At 43.2% G+C, this 23,527-nt stretch overlaps 1 protein-coding gene across 5 annotated transcripts in view; it reads left to right on the forward strand.

Moving 5' to 3' along the window:
* The window catches only part of LOC115139703 (serine-rich coiled-coil domain-containing protein 1-like), a 114,286-nt gene that overhangs the window by 20,482 nt on the left and 70,277 nt on the right, over positions 1 to 23,527 (forward strand). For all 5 annotated transcript variants that reach the window (XM_029677380.2, XM_029677381.2, XM_029677383.2 and 2 more), the window contains 4 exons: positions 12,543 to 12,699; positions 14,956 to 15,033; positions 17,667 to 17,744; positions 19,521 to 19,598. In XM_029677380.2, the coding sequence (XP_029533240.2) occupies positions 12,543 to 12,699; positions 14,956 to 15,033; positions 17,667 to 17,744; positions 19,521 to 19,598 (391 nt within the window). The remainder of the gene's footprint in view (positions 1 to 12,542; positions 12,700 to 14,955; positions 15,034 to 17,666; positions 17,745 to 19,520; positions 19,599 to 23,527) is intronic.

Here is a 23,527-nt window from a genome sequence, read left to right on the forward strand (position 1 = left end):
AAAGAGAAAACAGAATCACTTAAATTATCCCGTAAATTCAATGTGTGGGTTATAGGACATGAAATTGTCATGGAAGCGGGCAATCCCACTTCTTTCATGAGCAATCTTTTCTATGAACTGTTCGGGCAGGAGAAGCTGGGTCCCATGCTGCTAATTAGCATTGAGCACCGCACGGGTCCTCTCCAGACTGTCTCTTGTTGTATGATTTATACAATTCCACAGTTGAAGTCAAACAGTGAATTGTTCGCCATGCAGTGGAATCGGGGGCTCTGATCTATGCATAGAATAGGATCAGCATCCTGAGTGCCTACACTAAAACAGAGGGGGTGACCTACAACGAGGTAAGATCCTAGCTACACAAGCTAAATCTGAGATGGGGCTTCATCCACCCGGCAAAACTCATCTTGACCTTCCAAAACACAACACACACATTCTCCACTGCCAAGGAAGCTCAAGACTTCAAGAATCACATCAAACCCAACACACAAGGGGATGAGTCAGATGGAACCCGATCATGACTGGCTTAACAGGAGAATATTAACACAGTGACACTGCCAATTAATGAACAATGGACAATCTATTGATGTGCCACACGGACTGGGGCTGCTTTCCTCTGGGACTTTGGGGCATTTAATCCTTACATGGGCAAAATATGGCTATATACACTATGTGGCCAGTTTATTGGGTACACCGAGTACTGGGTCGTACCCCCCCTTTGTCTCCAGAACAGCCTGAATTCTTAGGGGTATGGCTTCTTCAAGGTGTAGCATTCAATCGTTGCTCAATTGCTATCAAGGGACCTAACCTGGTCCGGAAAACATTTGCCACATCATTACACCACTGCCACCAGCCTGTACCGTTGACCCAAGGCAGGATGGGCCCGTGAATTCATGCTGCTTATGCCAAATCCTGACGCAACAGAAACCGGGATTCGTCGGATCAATTCGTCAAACTCCTCAATTGTCCGGTGTTGGTGATCGCGCGCACACTGTAGCTGATTCTTGTTTTTAGCTGATAGGTGAGGAACCCAGTGTGGCTGCAATAGCCCATCCGTGACAAGGACCTCTGAATTATGCGTTCCAAGTGGCCGTTCTGCACACCACTGTTGTACTGTGCCGTTATTTGCCTGTTAGCTTGCACGATTCTTGCCATTTTTTTCTCGACTTTCTCTTGTCAATAAGCTGTTTCCGCCCACAGGATTGCTGCTGACTGTTGTGCGTGAAAAGGACATCAGTTTCTGAGATACTGGAAAAGGCATGCCTCGCACTGACGATCATACCACGCTCAAAGTCGCTGAGGGCAAATGTTCAATCGAACAGTGACTGAATGGCTGTCTGCCTGCTTTATATAGCAAGCCACAGCCATGTGACTCACTGTCTTTAGAAGCGAGCCATTTTTGTGAACGGGATGGTGTACCTAATAAACTCACCACAGAGTGTAAATTGGGATTTTCTTTTTGCTACTGCTAATGAGTCCCTCAATTTTTTGAATCAATGTACTATTGGTGTCCCCATTCATTTCGGGCAGGCTATTGAATTTATCTCCCAGGGAGCACTTGGCCTACAGGCCATGATGAATTATTGTTTAGACTGCATTTCTTGCACCCATATCCTCTTTTTACATAGTATGTAGCACTTAAATGCTTAATAAAAATGGAGGGCAAATATATGTTTGTCATATAAACCATATTGCTAATAATAGATGACAATGGATTAAGAACTATTGCTCCTACAGCCACTGTATCCTATTTGATGGTTTAGGCTTGCATATCTGTTATTTACTTTTCTTCATTACCCACCGTAACTTATGAAGTTTGCTAACAATACTGTAAAGGTCTGAAAATTGTTACCTATTTTGTTTTACTTTGTAAAAAAATGTTATACCTAAAGACAAAAAAAGATGCTCCTAAGAGACTCCATGTGTAAGGCTGCAACTCTCTGTTATGCTACAGCCCTGTAATGATAGTGGGGGAGTGGAGGGAGTGGGGGAATGGTTTACAGGGAGGTTTTCTGGGTGGGGAAGAACCAATGGGTGAGTTTCCCTGTGGGTCCTGCTTTTTGTTACACATCCATTGGCTTATAACACTAATGATCACAATTATATCATCAATATGAGCTTCCAATGCTAGCTATTCTCTTTTGGAATTTGGAAGGCCTAAATTGTCCTATCAACTGTTCCAGCTGTCTTGATATCCTAGCAAGAAACCACATTGATATAACAAGAAACACACTTGCTTCATAAAGAAGGACATAGAGTGCAGAACCATTTCTACAATCTGGCTGCTTTTTCATCAGCCTCAAACAAACGGTGTAATCATAATGAAACTAAAAATCACCATCTTGGGTAAAGGCGAAGACCAAGAAGGCAGAATCACTTTTCTAAAATGTATCCATAATGGAAAGAGAATTGTTTTTATTAATGTGCACAGTCCAAATTCATATGATCCAAAGTTTTTTGATTCTCTGAACAGCATATTTTTGGAATTAACTGAATTCCATTTGGTTGTTGGGACAGACATGAATGCCATTTTGGACATGGGGTACAAATATAATAAGACCAACTACAATCCATATGCAACCAAACACATAATCCAGAAGCAAACAAGTACACTTTCTACTTAAACAGGCATAAAACATTTTCTAAAATAATATAAAATCTATCTACACTCCTATTTTCTAAAATCAGGAAAATTGAAACTAGACATACAGTGGGGCAAAAAAGTATTTAGTCAGCCACCAATTGTGCAAGTTCTCCCACTTAAAAAGACGAGGGAGGCCTGTAATTTTCATCATAGGTACACTTCAGCTATGACAGACAGAATGAGAAAAAAATCCAGAAAATCACATTGTAGGATTTTTTAATGAATTTATTTGCAAATTATGGTGGAAAATAAGTATTTACAAACAAGTAAGATTTTTGGCTCTCACAGATCTGTAACTTCTTTAAGAGGCTCCTCTGTCCTCCACTCGTTACCTGTATTAATGGCACCCGTTTGAACTTGTTATCAGTATAAAAGAAACCTGTCCACAACCTCAAACAGTCACACTCCAAACTCCACTATGGCCAAGACCAAAGAGCTGTCAAAGGACACCAGAAACAAAATTGTAGACCTGCACCAGGCTGGGAAGACTGAATCTGCAATAGGTAAGCAGCTTGGTTTGAATAAATCAGCTGTGGGAGCAATTATTAGGAAATGGAAGACATACATGACCACTGATAATCTCCCTCGATCTGGGGCTCCATGCAAGATCTCACCCCGTGGGGTCAAAATGATCACAAGAACGGTGAGCAAAAATCCCAGAACCACACGGGGGGACCTAGTGAATGACCTGCAGAGAGCTGGGACCAAAGTAACAAAGCCTACCATCAGTAACACACTACACCGCCAGGGACTCATATCCTGCAGTGCCAGACGTGTCCCCCTGCTTAAGCCAGTACATGTCCAGGCCCATCTGAAGTCTGCTAGAGAGTATTTGGATGATCCAGAAGAAGATTGGGAGAATGTCATATGGTCCGATGAAACCAAAATATAACTTTTTGGTAAAAACTCAACTCGTCGTGTTTGGAGGACAAAGAATGCTGAGTTGCATCCAAAGAACACCATACCTACTGTGAAGCATGGGGGTGGAAACATCATGCTTTGGGGCTGTTTTTCTGCAAAGGGACCAGGACGACTGATCCGTGTAAAGGAAAGAATGAATGGGGCCATGTATCGTGAGATTTTAATTGAAAACCAGAAAATGTTTGACCTCTGTCATCGCCAACAAAGGGTATACAACAAAATATTGAGAAACTTTTGTTTATTTACCAAATACTTATTTTCCTCCATAATTTGCAAATACATTCATTAAAAATCATGTGATTTTCTGGATTTTTTTTTTTCTCATTTTGTCTGTCATAGTTGAAGTGTACCTATGATGAAAATTACAGGCCTTATCTTTTTAAGTGGGAGAACTTGCACAATTGGTGGCAAACTAAATACTTTTTTCCCCCACTGAATGAGCTTGTCCAATTATCACACCTACTACTGCCAATTACAAATGTCAGAATCTCCTAAAAGAACCACATGATGGCGTTTCAACGTTTCATTACTACAAAGTCCTACATTCTGTCATCAATTTTAAATTGAACTCAATTAATTCATAATGATCAATATCATTTCAATCAATGACTCCTGGATTCTCTTGGATGCCACCAAATGTTTTATAAAAATAATGCAACTGCATTTGCGTCTGGGTTGAATAAATCACAATTATGGAAGATATCAGAATTGGAAATATTAACAACAACAAAAATTCAGACCAAGTAATTATTACTCTTTCCAAAGTCAAGACCGAATTTAATTTATTGATAAGACAGAGAGCTCGAATTTGCCATCCATTGAGTTGGACTTAACTATGGTAATCGTCCCAGTTGTTTACTGCCCAACAAGCTAAGCAGTAATGACCAATTAGCTGATATAGCAACTATTGAATCTGAAACAGGGGAATTACTATCAGAACCCAAATTACTCAAATATTCTCCTGCTTTTTATAATTCTCTGATTGTAATTCCGCAGAGCATGTGAGTGGAGTTGAGCGGTCGACAATCCCGCTCATCGCTCACCACTCTAGCGCTTGTGCACTGCTCCGACGCTTCGTGTACTTAACAACCATTCCACTAAAAACAGCTTATTGCTCACAAGAAGAAGAAAAAAATGCTGATCCAAATTCGCTCAATTTGTTAAAATCACAATTTAACCAACACCCATGTATTTTTGTGACTATCTGGACCTACCATTTGGTTTCAATATATTGATTTTGATTTGAAATTAAAAGTATTTTTAATAAACAACATGAAAAGGTGACAGTAAGAAGTGCTCATCATTTCAAATAGGCAACTTAATCTAATAGGCTACCTATTAAACAGCATACAAATAGGTCAGGAGACAGACATGTAGCCGAAGAAGGAATTAATTATTTAGGCTATTATTATTTATTTATTTCAAGGCTATAGCCTACAAATAAATACATTGTGAATAATTTGCAAGTGCGACACAGTAGGCTAGCATGAACATTAAGCGCTCAGCATTTAAACAACATTTTGTTGTATTCAATTATAATAGTCTATAAATTGCATATACAGTGCCTTCGGAAAGTATTCAGACCCCTTGACTTTTTCCACATTTTGTTAGATTACAGCCTTACATCAATCTGCATATAATACCCCATAATGACAAAGCAAAAACAGGATTTTAGAAATGTTTGCTATTTAAATATAAAAAACGGAAATATAAAATTTACCTAAGTATTCAGACCCCTTACTCAGTACTTTGTTGAAGCACCCTTTGGCAGCAATTACAGCCTCAAGTCTTCTTGGGTATGACGCTACAAGCTTGGCCCACCTGTATTTGGGGAGTTTCTCCCATTCTTCTCTGTAGAGCCTCTCAAGCCATGTCAGGTTGGATGGGGAGCTTGCTGCACAGCTATTTTCAGGTCTCTCCAGAGATGTTCAATTGGGTTCAAGTCCGGGCTCTGGCTGGCCCACTCAAGGACATTCAGTGACTTGTCCCGAAGACACTCCCGCGTTGTGTTGGCTATGTGCTTAGGGTCGTTGTCTTGTTGGAAGGTGAACCTTCGCCCCAGTCTGAGGTCCTGAGTGCTCTGGAGCAGGTTTTTATCAAGGATCTCTCTGTACTTTGCTCCATTCATTTTTGACCTTAATCCTGACTAGTCTCTCAGTCCCTGCTGCTAAAAAACATCCCCACCGCATGATTCTGCCACCACAATGCTTCACCGTAGGGATGGTGCCTGGTTTCCTCCAGAAGTGACACTTGGAGTTCAGGCCAAAGAGTTCATCAGACCAGAGAATCTTGAAATAATAGCCTTGAAATACTAGGCTAATAATAATTTAGCATAAATAATTCATTTTCATTCCTTCTTAGGCTACATGTCTGGCTCCTGAGTTATTTAGAGTGTTCTTGCTCACCTCCCTCACCAAGGCCCTTCTCCCCCGATTGCATCAGTCCAACAGAAAAAGAGAACCTGCCCCGCCGTCCCCTAGTCTCGCACATAAACCAATTCGAGCGAGGGCGGCCTGAGCATGCGCCGAGACATACAAGACAACAAACGTATCGTTTAATTCATTGGGGCATGTCTCAAACCCAAACCCGGCTTGTTAGCTTTCGTTGTTTTGTTCGCTTTAGACATTTTACTTAGTAGCATGAATCGTTCCTGTTCACACAGAGGTGAAGAGCAGAATAATTGAAGGAATGAATCCGAGCCTCACACATATCACTTGTGGAAGGCGGGGCTAGTACCGAAGTTGACTGACTGAAAGGGAACCAGCATAACAGGGACATATTGATAGAATACATTTTGTGCACTTTTCCCTCTGTAGTAGATATCTGCTAAAACAACACCTGCCATTATTGTGTATATGTGCACCGTGGCAGATTAAGCAATATTATTGATTTGGCCGCACACTTGGAGGATAGGCTTATTTGAGTTTATAAAGATTTGCAGTGTAGTTTGTTATTGCCCTCATTTTCTGCCAACAAGTGTTGGATGCAGATTATTACTTTGTCTCGCTGTACTTTCATGTGGTCGACTTTTATTCGCAACTACTGTGTTACCACATCGTTTCTGTGTTGGAGGTGTTGCCTCTTCCACGAAACGGGGATGTACAATCTGAAGTCCAATGAAAAATGATCGTTTTTGTTTCCAAAACATTTTAAAACGTGTGCCCTAATGAACGCAACCCTGGAGACGACCTGGAAAGAGAGACCTTTTTTTCTTCCAATCAGAGCTTGGAATGATTTGGCACTGTGTACTGTCAGTGACAGGGGCCCGCCTGACCTCAGAGCAAGGTCGCACAGCTCCAGAACTGAAGTGCCTCAGAAGCAGCAAAGTTACCCTCATTTCATTTTTACCCTCCTTTAGAATTTATGCTTACGAAAAAAGATTGCACTCACAGTGAAGTATAACTGCAGTACAGTGCGTCTAAAATACTTTTTTCTGCAATTATTGCGTCCAAATTATTGCAATTATTCTGCAATTACTGCGTCCAAAATACCACAGTCGACTACCATATTTGAAATCAAATTTCCAACCTTTCAAGTTGCCATGTGAACTCTCAGGCTTTTCGTTACACCTTTTTACTATTCAGAAGACATATTGACCCAAGTGAAGGGCTCGCAAACATTTGATGGTGTCCAGATCAATCCATAAGGCAAAACCAGTGGCTGTTTGACAGCAGCATAAGTATTCAGCCATATGTTAATTAAGTCCATTTGAAGGCTTATTTTAGTTGCTTGACAAAAAACTCTTGTTTAATTGCTTTATTTCTCTGATTTGTTCTTTACTCACGCTTTCTCTATCACTTGAGACGATTGCACTGAGTTATGACGGCATATGTGGTGATGATGTCCTGAACTGGTCGATCTTGCCAGATGTAGCGTTTTAAAGATGATGCCGGTGGTGGAATCCCAGGCGTACCCTGATGGCAAGCTCCTAATGTTGATGCCCTGTGACAGGGGAGAGTGGTGCCACACATGGGAGCATGCACATGTTTACACTGCAGTCTCGTGTGTAAGCAGCTAATTACTGTAGGAGGAGAAAGTCGTGGCCTGAAACCTGGCCTAGATATGAGATTCATCATCCTCTGTCCTTTCACCACCAACCAACCGGTGATACATAGACATGGTACATTTGTTGTGATGACCTTGATCCTTTCTAAACAGCATTTATGTCTTCCATCAGTCTTCCACCACCTTGGTTTCTCATTGTTTGTATGCACACATTGCATTGTGACGGAGGCATGGAGAGGCGATAGTTGCAAGTTCTTTGGGTGACTCTGTACAGTGCATGTCAAGATTAGTAGGCAAATGCCCTCACTAATTTTACGAGGCTTTTGGGTTTGTAAATGGTTAACAGGCCCCAACATCTTAGAATAAACAAATCAACATAAATGTCTTGGAGCACAAACACATCAGGCCCTAATTCGGAGAGTTTTAAATCCTTGCAGTTCATCCCGTGCCAGGAGCTCATGTGTCCCAGCCATCACATGTTGCCCATCATACACACAAGCACGCACATACACACAGTCCAAGTTCAATTAGGCCTATCAGGAAAAGGTTCAGGTGTGTTCTGTGGGAGAATACTTTACAGCTGATTGGAGGACTTTACATGTAGCCCTAGTCAAAGATTTAGACGAATACAAACATAACTACAATTAGGAAATACAACAACTACAAATACCACAAGTCTGTGAATTTTTCACAATCCTGGCTAGATGGAGGTACTGTATTTTAGGGTAATACTGGACAAAATCGATAACTGGTCATGACTACTTTCCCTTAAACCGTCTAACTGGGGCAACGACATTCATTTTTGGGGAAATGGCTAATTCCCGGAAAGCACAACAACATTATAGATGGTTTACCACCAATCCTGTGGAGCATTGAATTATGTGGCCTGCTGTGTCTCTGGCTGGGAGAATAGGCAATACAATCACCGTAGTGTTGGTACAGAATGCTTATGTTGAGAGATGAAAGCTACCTCTGAAAAGCAGCCCAGGACACTGCCTTTGGTCGACAGTCTCAATGTTAATTGACTCTGTGTTGTGAGGACAATGCAGCCTGGTGAGTGACAAGGATTTATTCATATTTATTGCAGTCCCAGCTAATGCTTTTTAGGCAGCCATAATTCATTTGACTACATGTAATTATTTGTCAGTTGGCCTTCTCTGGAAATGGAAAGCATTTACAAAGAGAGAAACGTGTTGCTCTGAGCACAATAAATCATTTTCTGCGGGAGTTCAGTCCAAAATATTTAAACTCATGAAGTTAATTGGATTTTTCAGAATAGTGAAATGGATCACGTTGAATGTTTCTGCAAAGAAAGCTTTGTATTGTAGCGTTGGTAAGTTGACAGCCAGTCACATCCTGTAGTAGTCCTAGTGTCTGCAGGTGCCTGGCTTGGCCTGCTCTATGCCTGCTCTGTTCATCCACTACAGGCCTACAGTACTGAGTAGAGTACAAGCACCCAGAGACAGACCAGAGGACACTGGCTATCAGCCCTAATCCACAGCCTTGACGAAGTGACAAGATTGATCGTCCTAAGGAGAGAAATCACCCCTCCTGTAGGTTATTCATCATCTTGCTGAGTAGACTGTCTGCAGCCGCATACATACTTTTGTATATATAGTGTATGTGGACACCCCTTCAAATTAGTGGATTTGGCTATTTCAGCCACATCCGTTGCTGACAGGTGTATTAAATTGAGCACACAGCCATGCAATCTCCATAAACAAACATTGGTAGTAGAATGGCCTTACTGAAGAGCTCAGTGACTTTCAACGTGGCACTGTCAGAAGATGCCACCTTTCCAACAAGTCAGTTTTTTAAATTTCTGCCCTGCTAGAGCTGCCCCGGTCAACTGTAAGTGCTGTTATTATGAAGTGGAAACGTTTAGGAGCAACAACGGCTCAACCGCAAGGTGGTAGGCCACACAAGCACACAGAACGGGACCTCCGAATTCTGGAGTAAAAATCGTTGTAACACTCACTACCAAGTTCCAAACTGCCTCTGGAAGCAATGCCAGCACAATAACTGTTCGTTGGGAGCTTCGTGAAAATGGGTTTCCATGGCCGGGCAGCCACACAAGCCTGATCGCAATGCCCAGCGTCAGCTGGAGTGTTGTAAAGCTCGGCACCATTTGACTCTGGAGCAGTGTAAATGCGTTCTCGGACAGACAAATCTGGGTTTGGTAGATGCCAGGAGAACGCTATCTGCTCAAATGCATAGTGCCAACTGTAAAGTTTGGTGGAGAAGGAATAATGGTCTGGGGCTGTTATTCATGGTTTGGGCTAGGCCCCTTAGTTCCATTGAAGGGAAATATTAACGCTACAGCATACAATGACATTCTAGATGATTCTGCACTTCCAACTTTGTGGCAACAGTTTGGGGAAAGCCCTTTCCTGTTTTAGCATGACAATGCCCCCGTGCACAAAGGGAGGTTCATACAGAAATGGTATATCGTGATCGGTGTGGAAGAACTTGACTGGCCTGCCCAGAGCCTGACCTCAACTCCATCTCCACCTTTGGGATGAATTGGAACGCAGACTGCGAGCCAGGCCTAATCACCCAACATCAGTGCTGAGATGTGAGTCCTCCATGGCTCCAACACACATAGAATCAGCCACTGCACACTCACCTCAGTAGAGCAAACCAATTCATCTGTGGCATCATGTAGAGTAAGCATTGATGACTGAAATATTTCAGACCCACCTCCGCATCCCCTTGAGCAATTTATGCTCAATGTTAATCTGTTAAAAGAAGACTTTCATCTTGACTTCTCCGCCTTTCTGAAATCTATAGTTTCTGTGTTTGTTTTGGGAGGGAGAGTGTCCATCTGGTCAGATTGGTCTACAGGCAGGAAATCAGAGGACGCCTGTGTGATGGATCATGTCTTTAGTCAGGTGCTCTGTGTAGACCCACTCTCTCTCATCACTACCTTTAGAACACATGTCAATGCAAGTGCTTCAGGGGAACATTTGAACGCTTGACTATGTATTAATTGTTGCTACTTGCAAACGAGAGTATTATGATTATGTTTTTGCTACTAGTTTTCCCAACAAAACACTCGTCTTGGATGGTCTTTTGTGCCAATAAAGCATTGGTGAAGCGAAGGCATCTCAATGTCAGTGCTAAAAGTCCCCCGGTCGGTCTAGGTGTTTTTTTTTTTTTATTGTTTTTTTTTTTAACCTTTATTTAACCAGGCAAGTCAGTTAAGAACACATTCTTATTTTCAATGACGGCCTGGGAACAGTGGGTTAACTGCCTGTTCAGGGGCAGAACGACAGATTTGTACCTTGTCAGCTCGGGGGTTTGAACTCGCAACCTTCCGGTTACTAGTCCAACGCTCTAACCACTAGGCTACGATGCCGCCCCTTATGGATACTGTTTATAATAAGCTAGAGCCTCCTGATTTGTTTGTTGTTGCTTGCAGCCCGCTATAGCTCTCTTTGTTGTCCTTAACATTTTTAGAAGACGCTTTGATATTTTTGTACTCAACTTTTGAAAATGTCATGAAGCAGTCTTGCAGTCGCACAACACAGTAGTGTAAAATGTCAACAGTATGAAAAATAAATGTCAGTGTAAAGCTGATGTTATTTATTATTCAACTTCAGATTAATTGATCAAGGCATATTTTATTAGATGTCGATGGCAAACAGAATTTATGCCATACTCTAAGGACTCAAGCCTTCCTTTCAATGACAGTATGTTCTGTATCGCTCAGATATCCAACTCACTCATGGTCTTCTTCCATACAATGGCCTGCGTAGGAAGAAAATCAACTGGAGCCGCAGTCAATTTTGTTTGCAATTAAAACATCCCAATCTACACATCTCCATTTTGCAGAGGAGGGTAAGGAAGTGAAATGGAGGCTTCATCTGTTGATAAAGTTATCTGGACACCATTCATCTGTCATTGCTCAAACTCTGGTCAGGTGGAACTTTAATGCGATGTCTCGAACACAGTTGAGCATGTTTTACGAGGAACACTTAGATTCCTTTTTACACCTAATATCTGCGATGGTAATCGCTCATATGAAATAATTCATCACGGCTCCTGTACTCCTGGGAATGAAGTGTTATCTCAAACAAGGAAGTGGATCCAATTGATATTTGCGGACATGGTTCATTTTCTCGGCTGCCTATTTGGAGCAACTCTGAAGTGACACCTGGACCTCTTTGGCTGCATGATGAGGGGGGTTTTATCATCAGACGAAGCAACTCTTTTAAGCGGAGTTCACACAGGCCATCAGAGAAAATCTAGACTCAACTCAACTGTTTTTGATTTTCTGTGTGAACAGGTTCCGGTGTTTTAAACTCTGAACACAACTGGCAAAATCTCAACCAGTCCATATGAGTCTAGATTCTGTTTGAACTAGACACGTTTAGAGAATGACACGTTTATAGAACGTGTCATTAAAGAAAGTGCCTTCTGTCTTTTAAAATGTTATCTTCAGCCCACAATACATTTAAGATGCTGTAGGCCTATTTGTAAAGGATGTTGTAAAGGAACTCTTTAGGTGAGAACAAACAGTGTAGGACATACTACTTTATTTTCAATGATTTGAATTGTGTATTTAAGCAAAAAGGAGTTGTGGTAAATGGCCAGTATACCACGGCTCAGGGCTGTTCTTATGCACGACGCAACACGGACTGCCTGGATACAGCCATTATTCCTATTATAAACTGGTTATCAATATAATTAGAAGACTAAAAAGTGTGTGTGTGTGTGTGTGTGTGTGTGTATATATATATATATATTTTTTGGGGTCATACCCGGGGTATCCGGTTTGATATACAATGGCTTTCAGCCAATGGACTCAAACCACCCAGTTTATAATAGTGAATAAATAGGACTTTGGCACATTTATTCTCCTTTGCAACTGTAGTATTTTAAGTTAGGAGCTATCTGTGAATATGCCCCCCCCTTCTGTACATGTTTGTTTCCGATTTGTGGGCGTGAAGGTGACTCTGTGCTTGTGTTCCAGGGAGCCTTGCCGGCCGACCACCCTGCTGCCGGCTGACTGGTGCCTGGGCCGGGAGGACGAGGCCCCGGGGCTGGAGGCACTACCACTCAGGCTGATGCAGCAGGACTGCACTTCCGTCAAGACCCTGTTGCTGCGCCTCCGGAGGACCCTGCAGGAGGTACCACCTGTCACACCTTACACCAGGGGTATTCAAATCAGAGCCTGGATGTCCAGGGTACTACTGGTTTGCTGTTCTACCTGATAATTAGTTGCTTTCCTAGCCAGGTTTAAATCCGTCTTTGATTAGAGGGGAAGAATGAAAATCAGCAGTGGAACTGGCTTTGAGGTCCAGATTTGAATTTACACTCTCCACAGTAAGCAAGCAAGCGGGGGAGGAATGGGGTAAACATGGCTCCTCCCCCTGCAAGTTAATTCATAACCACATAGTAGTCAATAGAAACTGTAATACCCATGGATTACAAAGGTCCTAGATAATGGCATTGGTAACTCCAATCATCCATTTGATAGCAACACATGATGTAGCCTACATCAGAATGGTGGATGCCCCAGCAGCACAGCAGTCCCAATAGCAGCCAGTTTCTACCAGTATTCTGCTCTATCAGCTCTGAACATGATATATTTCAACCTCAAAAACAAGTGCTGGAAGTAATTTCCATTTGTTCATTTAAATAGCTGTGTGCTTTTGGCGTTGTCACACAGTGAAGCCTGGAGCTTGTTAAAGCCTCAGCCCGACGCCGTGCCCTCCGCAGCTTTCTAAATGCCTTTGTGTATTTAATGGGGGTTTTAATTCTGGGAATGGATAGTATCTGGAGTGGCTAGGGAAACGCAATCAAATTACATCCCACTATTATAAATGTGATTAGCTATTTGTGTAATGGCTAATTAACTGAGAAATCACACAGCAGACTCCATGGTGTTTGGTTAACATTTAATTCTTGGAATCCATTCTACAATAACCGTGGACCAGAACCAGTCCTACAGTACCAAGCGTGGCTGCTCTGGTAGAAAAGCAATGCCTCTAACAGTAGCAGCATGATTCTATTCCTTGGTGACAAGACATTAGGCACTGCTGGCCAAGCTGGAATTCACAACATCCTATGTTGCTTTGAAGGTCATCTCCCCCTAGTAGCACCTGCCTGCTGCTGTGTTTAACCTGAGATCCAAGCCAACACAAAGATCACAATGCGAGTCGAATGATGCATTGTCTGATTCTCTCTGTTAATTGTTCATCTTTTTGCGTTGTCTCCAAAAGACCCATTGGCCAGATAAAATAAGTCTACATGAACAATTAGAGGCTGTACAGGAGAAGGGCCAGAGAGGAGCACACAACAGAAGAACTTGAATATTAAAGAGGAAATTGTTTGCCCTCTCTGCTGACTCCGTACTCTCATTAACTTGCAAATGTGCTGCCTTCCATCACCGTATGTAAACCGCTCAGTAACAAGAATAAGAATGACTTGTTTATTTGCTTTGCGTTTTATTTGCTTGACCTCGTGATATTGAGACCTGGCGGTGGTTCTTCTCCGCTCCCCCTCTGTGGTGTTTCTTCCTCTCCACATCCAGAATAAAACGCTCTAATATTGGATGAAACACAGCGGCGCGGGGCATCTCTGCTCAGCCAAAAGAGTCTTATTGCACCGCGTGCTTTTCAGAGGCTCCTAGTACCTATGAAAGCCAAGTTTAAAGGGGGGTAAAAAGCCTTTAGTTATTTGAAGCATTACATTTCCTAATTTGAATGATGATTAAATACTCTATCGAAGTGGGCTGAGGGCCATGTTATTAATATATCATCTCTGGTCACTGAGCTCTGGCACCTCAAATAAGGAGAAAAGCCATTACTATGAATGCTTTCAGGCAGTGCCATGCCGAAATTGAACTTTATTTAATTGTTCAGACATTTCCACGCAAGCCTGTAGAAAAATGTTGACCTTAAACCTGCATGTGGGATACACATTGATGAAAGTTGACACAATCGGGCCGGACTAGTCTGACTACATTGCACCTTTAAGTGTACATAGGACTGCTTCTCTGAAAGGGGGCATCCAAACGCATAAAATTATGAAGATTATTACCCAGTTTGGACATTCTATGTATGGAGGTATGTTAATAGGTAAGTGTACAACTCAACCTACGACAGAATAGAATAGTGACGACAGAATAGTCACTGTACAATCGTCTTGATGTCACTGTAAATGGCAAGAAGGCAGCAAAATGACAAGTTATTTTCAGAGCTCATGTTTCAGCTACCCATTGCTGTATATTTAGTCGCGTTCCTATCTCTGGTGACATATTTTATCCTCTCACCTCAATAATATGATAACATTTCGAAATTGTGAATTTTTGTGTTCATGTTATTGATGTTTTTTTCTTCTTCAGTTTCTATCTACGTCTCACCACCTCTCTCCCTCCTCAGAGCACTGACACAAGTCCTGCAGGCAGCCTTCATTCTCTCCCCATCAGCCCCTGTAGTGAGAAGACTCTGCCCCTAAAGGTAACTGTTTTTACAGCTAACAACTCACTTTTGCAAGGCTCAACCACGACTGGTACCTATCTATGCCATGCTGTATAATGTACCATTAGTGCTTTTTCGAGCCTCAACACATTTAGAAGTGTATTCTACCACCTGCAGAGTTCTTTAAAAGGGGATTTGTTTGTGAGTTAGATCTTCTTTCATGCCTGCTTTCTCTCGGCATGCCCAGGAACATTTTCCAGTCCTTCTAAAGTGCCACAGAAATTTGACGGGGCTGAGTCTTTCTCAGCCATAGCATCAGTGGAATTTGATCTCAATGAGATGATCTCATTAATCCCTTTGGGAAAGTCTTGGGGTGGCAGGGGAGGTTTATCAAATGGGCTTTTGTCAGGGTTTCTGAGGAAAGGGGATTTAGTTTGGTGGCGGGCGGCAGAGTTTTTGTTGCGCTTTTGGGGCGGAGAGCACAGGAGTGGAAAATAGGTCTGTGTGTGTGTGTCTATCTCTGTGTGTGTGTCCTCCTTACTGACCTACATGGAACTATGGCACCAGCAAGAGCAGCAACACTGCACAGGCAGAGCGCTGTGTGACGCTCTGGTCCATTCCTACCTTCTCTTCGCATGGAGAGGGAGGGGGAGGGAGCTGAGAATAGGAGCCCATGCATCTGACGTTGTGTTGGATGACAGGGGAGACGGATGGGTCTCGTCCTGACGTTCCAGAAAAATCTGAGTTTAAAAATAAAGCCCCGCAACCCACCTGAGATGAAACCGTGTCACTCCTTGTCCTACTTTGAGCAAAAACTTCCTTTAGGGAACATTTGTTATCCCTGCCTTTTTATAATTAGCGCCCTCGGAAAGCGGCTCCCGTGGAGAGCACAGCTTTTTTTCACTGCTCCTCCTCGGGTGGAGGCGATCTCATTGAAATGCCAAGCTCATCAATTGCCTGATGTGTTTCCGAATAACCTTTTCCCCAAACACTACACTTTTATGTTGTCTCTGTACAAACAGGTGGCAGGACAGGCAGCCCTTTCTGACAGTCTGTCCAGAGGCCAGATGAGTCTGCAGATAAACCTGAACTTTTAGAAAACTTTGGCAGCCTGCCTGTCTCCTTGAGATGCTCCTAAGGTGTGTGTGTGTGTATGCCAACTGCTATTTCTTGTCATGGCCTGGCCACATGTGCTGTAAACATTCAACCCTCCATGAGAAAAAGAATAGGGTCACTAAACAGACCATGGTTAGGTCAATTCTTGTTTAATTCAGTCAAATTACAATTTTCCTCAATGGATCGCTGATGAAAATATTTCTAATTGGAATTGAGCCCAACCCTGATACAGTTGTGCCCAACTCTGTTAACCTTGGGTGGTCAGGATAATTGTGAGGACGGAGAGATGCTGCATACTTATTGTTCTGTTTATTCATAGGGGTGACGGAGGGTAGGGTGCTGCTGTGCTCCCCTGCGAGTCTGGGACTGGGACCCTCTCTCACCCACCCCCCAGAGGTCCTAGCTATGGTAATGTGGAGATAAAGTGCCTCTCATTGAACTTCTCTAATGGAGACAGAATTAAAGATTCCCCTCAGGCGAAGGTTTAGAGGATGTTTCATTTCCTTGTTTACTCTGTGACCTCCCCGGGATGTGACCCCACCGAAGGGGGACAAAAACACAGGCTTTCATGGCATTATCTGGCTAATAATATTGACATTTAGTTTGAATATGTCATAGCAAGGTATATTTCAGAAAGAAACAAACTGTTAAGGAGGATATCACAGTAACAGTGGGCCAGCAAACAGTGACAGACAGAGACGTTTGAGGTTGTGTGAGAAACCCAAAGAAAATAAATAACAGGCATAAAGTAGCAGAAAGCACTAAAGCCAATTCAAGTTTGCAACATGGGGTTACTTAGAACACATGGTATGATAGTTTGGTGACAGACTAATGGTCTGATAATGTTGTTGCCCATCCACTGCCTTGAGCTTACCTTTCTTTTGAAGGGATCTGCCAGGGCTCTCATTATAGCAGAACATCAGTAAGGGCAACTCATCCAAAGTGCACATTGAGCAATCGGTACAGATTTCAGAAACAACATGGCCGTCTGAGAAAGTGCAGCAAGGGTCGAGGACCTTTGCACAAAGTATCTGCCGGGGGTTCTGGGCAAGAGATTGAATGGCCTCAACTTGCCTTATGTAACTCACAGCCACATTGTTCTAGTTTGTCTGCAGCCGTGCCATACGCCATTATCTTTGCTCCGTGTTGGTGGACTTTTGTTTCACTCTCACTCGCTCTTGCTCGCTCTCTCTCGACCAGTACGTTTCGAAGTGGGCCATCTTGGTTGTGTGAGTGGGTGTATGGTTCCTCATTGCTGCCATGGTCTCTCCTGCCTAGGGCCTGCTCCATCCTCTCCTATCTATAATCGCTGCGGTCATAGTTCGCCTTAAGTTTACCAGAGGAGTCCTTGCATGTACTGTCCACACACTTTTCAGTCCTCTCTCCGCCTCCCTGTTCACTTGTAACATAATACAGTGGTCTGTGTTCTCAATCCACATTCTAGCCATCACTAACTCTAGGGTAGTGCTGTGGTGGCTCAACGCTCAGTGTTCACCTCCCCTAACTTATTCCCTTTCTGAAGTACTGTGTGTGACTTGGTCTGTACTCCTTTCCAGGAGCCGGGGAGGGAAGAGGCTCTGCTGCTGCAGCTGAGGGAGAAGGATGAGCTGATCTTCCGACTGCAGGCTGAACTGGTGAGAGACGTACCGTAGCACTACCACAATGTTTGAGAAGACGGTCTGAACATTTGAATTTGTGTGTCATCTTCCATTAGAAATTCAGATCACTTCGATACAATAGAGTACAATTAAATACAAAATGGGATACGGGATGCAAGAAGTGCTGTCTTTTAAAAGTTGCCTGTGCAAAACAGAAACAACTTGGTTGCTTTTGGGTATCGAACACCTCAGCACGGTGCGCACAGACAGCATCTCTGCTTGTAGGAGTTCCTCTGAGTGTCCTGGACTGGCTGCTCTGAGAGACAAACACACAGACTGTGGATAATACATGGTTAGGAGCTAGATACAGGGAGAACAAAAAAATATTAGCTACTCACCACTAGTGTGGAGGATGATGATGATGATGACGACAAGCGAGTGAAGTGGGGGAGTCCATGACAACAGCAGAGGGCACTGAGGAGACTCTTCTAATAGTAGTACCCCCCCCCCACCCATTTTGTTTCCTTGTTTATGACTTTCTCCAGCCTATCACATGCAGCATTGCTCTCTCCTCTCCCTGTCGTTAATATAAATTAAAGACAAATATGAAGGGAAAAGTACAGTGTTGTTGAATGCTAATTTTAATCTGCTTTGACCAAATTTAGAAAGCTAAACAAATAAATCATGTTTGGAATGTTGGAATCAGATCAAAACCCCAAATACTTTAAATGCAAGACTGGAATGTCAAGTATTTTGGGAGGGTTTGTAGCGCCGTTGTCAAGTTGATATATTGCACTGAGAGAGAATATAATTTGATACTTTGCTCCCGAGGCTTCATACATCGTCTCTTCTATGTCACATGCCTGGTGCCGCCAGTATGCTCCATAGAGTCGGTTCCCGTTTGACATCTGTGTATTTGCACATTCTGGTTCTAGGTACCGATTGCTCCTCTCTCCTTCTCCTCAGACTACCATATGGTCCATAGGAAAACACAGACTGTTCAATGTGTTGTTGGCCCAGCTCAGATAAGGATGGCCCAATCAATCAGGTTCCTCGTGATTTGAGGATCTCAGCCAAAGACGAGGGATGTTGGAAGCCCCCGTACTGTTTGAAATCTGGCGCTGTTGGTGTGACGATACTCACTCTCCGGCAGATTGCATGCTGCACACACCAGCCATGTCTGCTGCGACAGCATACCTCACTTAAATTCATGACATATGCCTCAGATTTCTGAACCCTAATTGGTAGAATTGATATTAACAGAACGTAACACTCACCAGCAGCATTGCAGCGGAATCGTAAGCAGCCCCCCCCCCCCAAAACAGGGCTGTAATTTTCAAGGAAACGGCAGCTCTTAGCCAAACCCGCTGAGAAGCGTTCATTTTGCCCGAGTAAGACCTTGCAGCACATTGGCCAGCACTCCCCTGTCAGTTGATATTATTTCTTTTTTTGGTGCACTTTTCGAGGTAACGTGGTTCAATATTTGCTGACGAAATCCTCCCTGCATGTCTTTCAACTTTCCTGCCCCAGTGATTTTAGGGGGTTTTTGTCAGCTGGAATGTAATATTTTCTGTGGTGCTTTTTTTGGCATGTGGTGTTCTTAAACCGCGTGCATTAAAAAGGTACTAATAATACTACTTGGTCCTGGGATTTTTCATAGTCAAGCCACACGGTCAGGACAAAACTCCTGGCCCTAACTATGACGTAATGTAGGCTGGGAGTTGTTCCTGACCGCATGACCTGACCAGGAAGAACTCCGGGCCGCAGTATGAGTGACCGTCTCTGACGTTGGTCTGTGTGTTCTGCGTGCAGGAGTGTGCCAAAGCTGCCCTGAAGCCCACCTGCCAAAAACCTGACCGAACTACGCAGACTGACCCTCCTGGATCAGAGGTGAGTCCACAGATCACTCTGCTCGAACAGAGATCCAAATGGAATTGTTGAGGCGCCCCTGTCGTTTTAGCATCTGTCTTTTTTTTTCTCCAAATGGAATTATGGCCCTTCATTTAGATCTTTCCTTTTGGAGATGTCTTAGACATTCAGCAGCCTCGGTGTTATCTCATTGCCATTGTAAAGTGCTGTCTATTCTTTGAGAGCTCTGGGTCCGGCCCAGTGTTCTGTTCAGCTTGCCTGGCCGAGGGTGTTGGGACCGCTTGGGAACACGGGACTTGACAGATGACTGACTAAAATGAAGCATCTCTATAATGGCAACAAAAAAAGCATAGTGAGTTTGCGTCTCTCTTGTTGTCTCTGGAAACATTCCCCCACTGCGCATGCACACAATGACAATGGATATGGTTCTTAACTAAGCTACATACTCCTTTACACACACAGTGCACATCAACAGACATAGATAGCCCATGTTGTGTTCACATTTTCCTCACGATATTAAGTATGGCTTACTTTTTGTAAAATTTCCAGAACACATCTGGAAACGACACGATGTGACTGACTAAATGTCCGTGGCTATGTGTGCTCCTGTGTTCTTTCATTTCATGTGCCTAACGATTAGGTTACATTTCAGAGTTACTCGTACAAAAAAGGTTTGTCTGTACAGTGTGGCGAAGCACATATGGACCGAAATGTTCACTTAATCATTTAGTTAAGCCTGTAATGGGCTAGTCTTGGTGGAGGGGTTCAGTTATCGCTCATTTATATGGCTGGCATCACACAATGTTTGCCTACAGCTAAGCAGTGGAAAAAGCACAGAGTGGGGTTCATCATCGCAATCATTCATTTTCTATCACTCCGACATGGGTTTTAGTGGGCGATGCATTCCTCTGCCCATACAAAGATAGGCTCGTGTATATATTTTTCTCATTAAATGTCTCTAGTCTTTGTTTGCTGTTCTTACTAATGTGCTTCCATAATGTACATTCAAATGGCCCCCTGTAATTGCCTCCACTGGTTCAGGGCCTAATGCAACACAAATGTGTCAGCACCCCATTATACTTGGCCTTGAGTGTCATCGCTGAAAGGAACACGGGTGAATTGGAGATTTGTGCCGATGAAGAAAGCTTGCATATATTATGTTATTGCGTAAGTCTTAAGGACTGCTTTTCTGAAGTTTTCCCTCTCTTTGCTTTGGGTAATGGAGTTGAGAAGTGGTGTGTCATGAAGATACGTGTGTATCGTCTCATGTACTGTAGCGTTCCACATCACCACGTTCTTTACCTCCCAAGGTTTTACAGGTTATTTTACGCAGCAGTAGTAGCAGCAGCAGAAGAGTTGCCATCTTCAGGCTCCCGCGCGTATATACTGCAAACCTTTATCGGTTACAACATCGAGGACAGGCAGTTATCTAAAGTGTGTCTACAAGTGGGTCAGCTATTTCGAAGGCTGGTGTGACTTCAGGAGGACGTCTTGTTTTTTTGGAGCACGTTCTCCCTCTCTCCATTGGAGCTAATTCGCTGACAGGGAGAGGCAGATCAAGCACTGTACTCTCTCTGTTCAGCCCCATACCACCACCAGAGACTTTCCTATGTCCGCTCTGTTTTGGTCATCAGTCCTGTCCACCCACTCCAAAAGAACCAAGGCTCTGAAGCAAAGACTTCTCAAAGTCCTGGAAAAGTTGTTGGGCCAAGCACCCACGCGTCATGCAGCCAGAAGTGCATGTTCCTAGGTGAAGTGCATGTTCATAGGTGAACCAATGAAGAGAGGAAGAATTGAGTTTGAAAATACGCTCTTCAAGTGTCGATAGCAAATGCATGAGCAAGGCAGTTGAATGACTCAACAGAATGAATAGATGCCGTGTGAAGCCTCTCACGTCTTCAGATAGTATTTTAAGGATTTCCAGCACTGAGAGAGAGAGGGAGAAAGAAAAATAGTAGAGCGAATGTGTTGCCAGAAGGAGAGGCTATTTGATGTCCTGCAGAGACTTAACAGCTCGAGGTACAGGGTATTTGAAAAAGTTTTTTCAGGGGCTTGAATCGATTGAGATTGCGCATTAAATTGGCTTAGAGAAGTAAGCATTCTTAAGAGGGACATTTTATAGGGAATCAAAAGTACTTGATGTGCAGCACTCTTCGCTCTCTCTTCCTTTTTCTCTGTGCCCCTCTCTCCAGTCTCCTTGTGGTCACTGTTGTCGCTACTTAAAAGGATGAAGGGAACCGCTAAAAGCCAGGGAATTTATAGTGTTGCCTGTAAGCTGTTGTAGACAGTCATTTAAATGGAAAAACACTTAAGCGAACATTTAGTCCCCCTCTATAGGGGAGATAAGATGTTAAATGGATTGCCTTTCTTCCCGAAGATTCCTCTTGCAGTCATAAATCTGTTTTTAGTGGAATGACAGCACTTATTAAAGAGGCTCCATGAACATGGAGCAGATTGGCATCCCTGTGCCATGCGCCAGCCAGATGCCAGTGGGGATTCTGTGCTGGGAGCAGGCCACCAAGCCCTGCCAATGCAATCCTCCTGCTCTCCACTGCTCTGTAAACACCTGTGCAAAGGTACCTGGCGACCATTTCAACTCGGGCATCAAACTTCACTCTGCTGGGCTCTCACATCTCTCCTCGGCCCTGAACTCCATTCGCAACACTTTCAGCATTCCAAGAGGCGCCTGCGGAGCGTTCTACGCTTTCCTAATCTCTGATCCCAACAGGAAAGATGGGAGCGCACCAGGGGTATAAGAAGAGGCTTCCACTGCAAAGCACTTCCCACAACAACCCCCTCCCCCCATTCATTTTCTCGGTTTTGATTGTGTTTTTATCTGTTTCTGTTTTGTTCTCGGTAGAGTCATATTGTGTCTTTGAACAAGGAGCCAGGGTTGAGGACATGAGCTTCAGAGGGAGCTGTGAATGAGGGTCAGGGATGATCAATGATGTGCTATTGACAGACACTGTGTTGACAACTAGATGCTAGTTGACAACTACACTGAACGAAAATATAAACTCAATCATTTTAATGATTTTACTATGTTACAGTTCATATAAGGAAATCAGTCAATTGAAATAAATTCATTATGCCCTAATCTATGGATTTCACATGACTGGTGCAGGTGTGCAGCCATGGGTGGGCCTGGGAGACAGACCCAGCCAATCAGAATTAGTTTCCCCCACAAAAGGTCCCGTTTCCTCAGCTGTCCGGGTGGCTGGTCTCAGTCTATCCCGCAGGTGAAGAAGCCGGATGTGGAGGTCCTGGGCTTGCGTGGTTACACGTGGTCCGTGGTTGTGATGCCAGTTCAACATACTTCCAAATTCTCTAAAACAACGTTGGAAGCGGCTTATGGTAGATAACTAAACATTTCATTCTCTGGCAGCAGCTCTGGTTGACATTCCTGCAGTCAGCATGCCAATTGCATGCTCCCTCAATTTGAGACATCTATGGTATTGTGTTGTGTGACAAAACTGCACATTTTAGTGGCCTTTTATTGTCCCCAGCACAAAGTGCACCTGTGTAATGATCATGTTGTTTAATCAGCTTCTTGATATGCCACACCTGTCAAGTGGATGGATTATCTAGGAAAAGGAGAAATACTCACTAACATGATGTAAACAAATTTCTACTCAAAATTTGAGAGAAATAAGTTTTGTGAGTTATGGAACATTTCTGGGATCTTTTATTTCAGCTCATAAAACACTCTACATGTTGCGTTTATATTTTTGTTCAGTATAGATGGGCCTGGCTCTTTCTACGTGAGATGGATATATACTGAGAGTTGAGATCGAAACTGAGGAAAAGTGGGGCGATGATATTTAGATGTGTTTTTAAGGCACAATTTGCCTGTTTAATATGTATTTAATCTTTATTTAACTAGGCAAGTCAGTTAAGAACAAATTGTTATTTACAATGACGACCAAATGCTTGAATGGGACACATTTTTA

The sequence above is a fragment of the Oncorhynchus nerka genome, linkage group LG13 (assembly GCF_034236695.1).
Source record: "Oncorhynchus nerka isolate Pitt River linkage group LG13, Oner_Uvic_2.0, whole genome shotgun sequence".
In the NCBI taxonomy this organism is placed as follows: Eukaryota; Metazoa; Chordata; class Actinopteri; order Salmoniformes; family Salmonidae; genus Oncorhynchus; species Oncorhynchus nerka.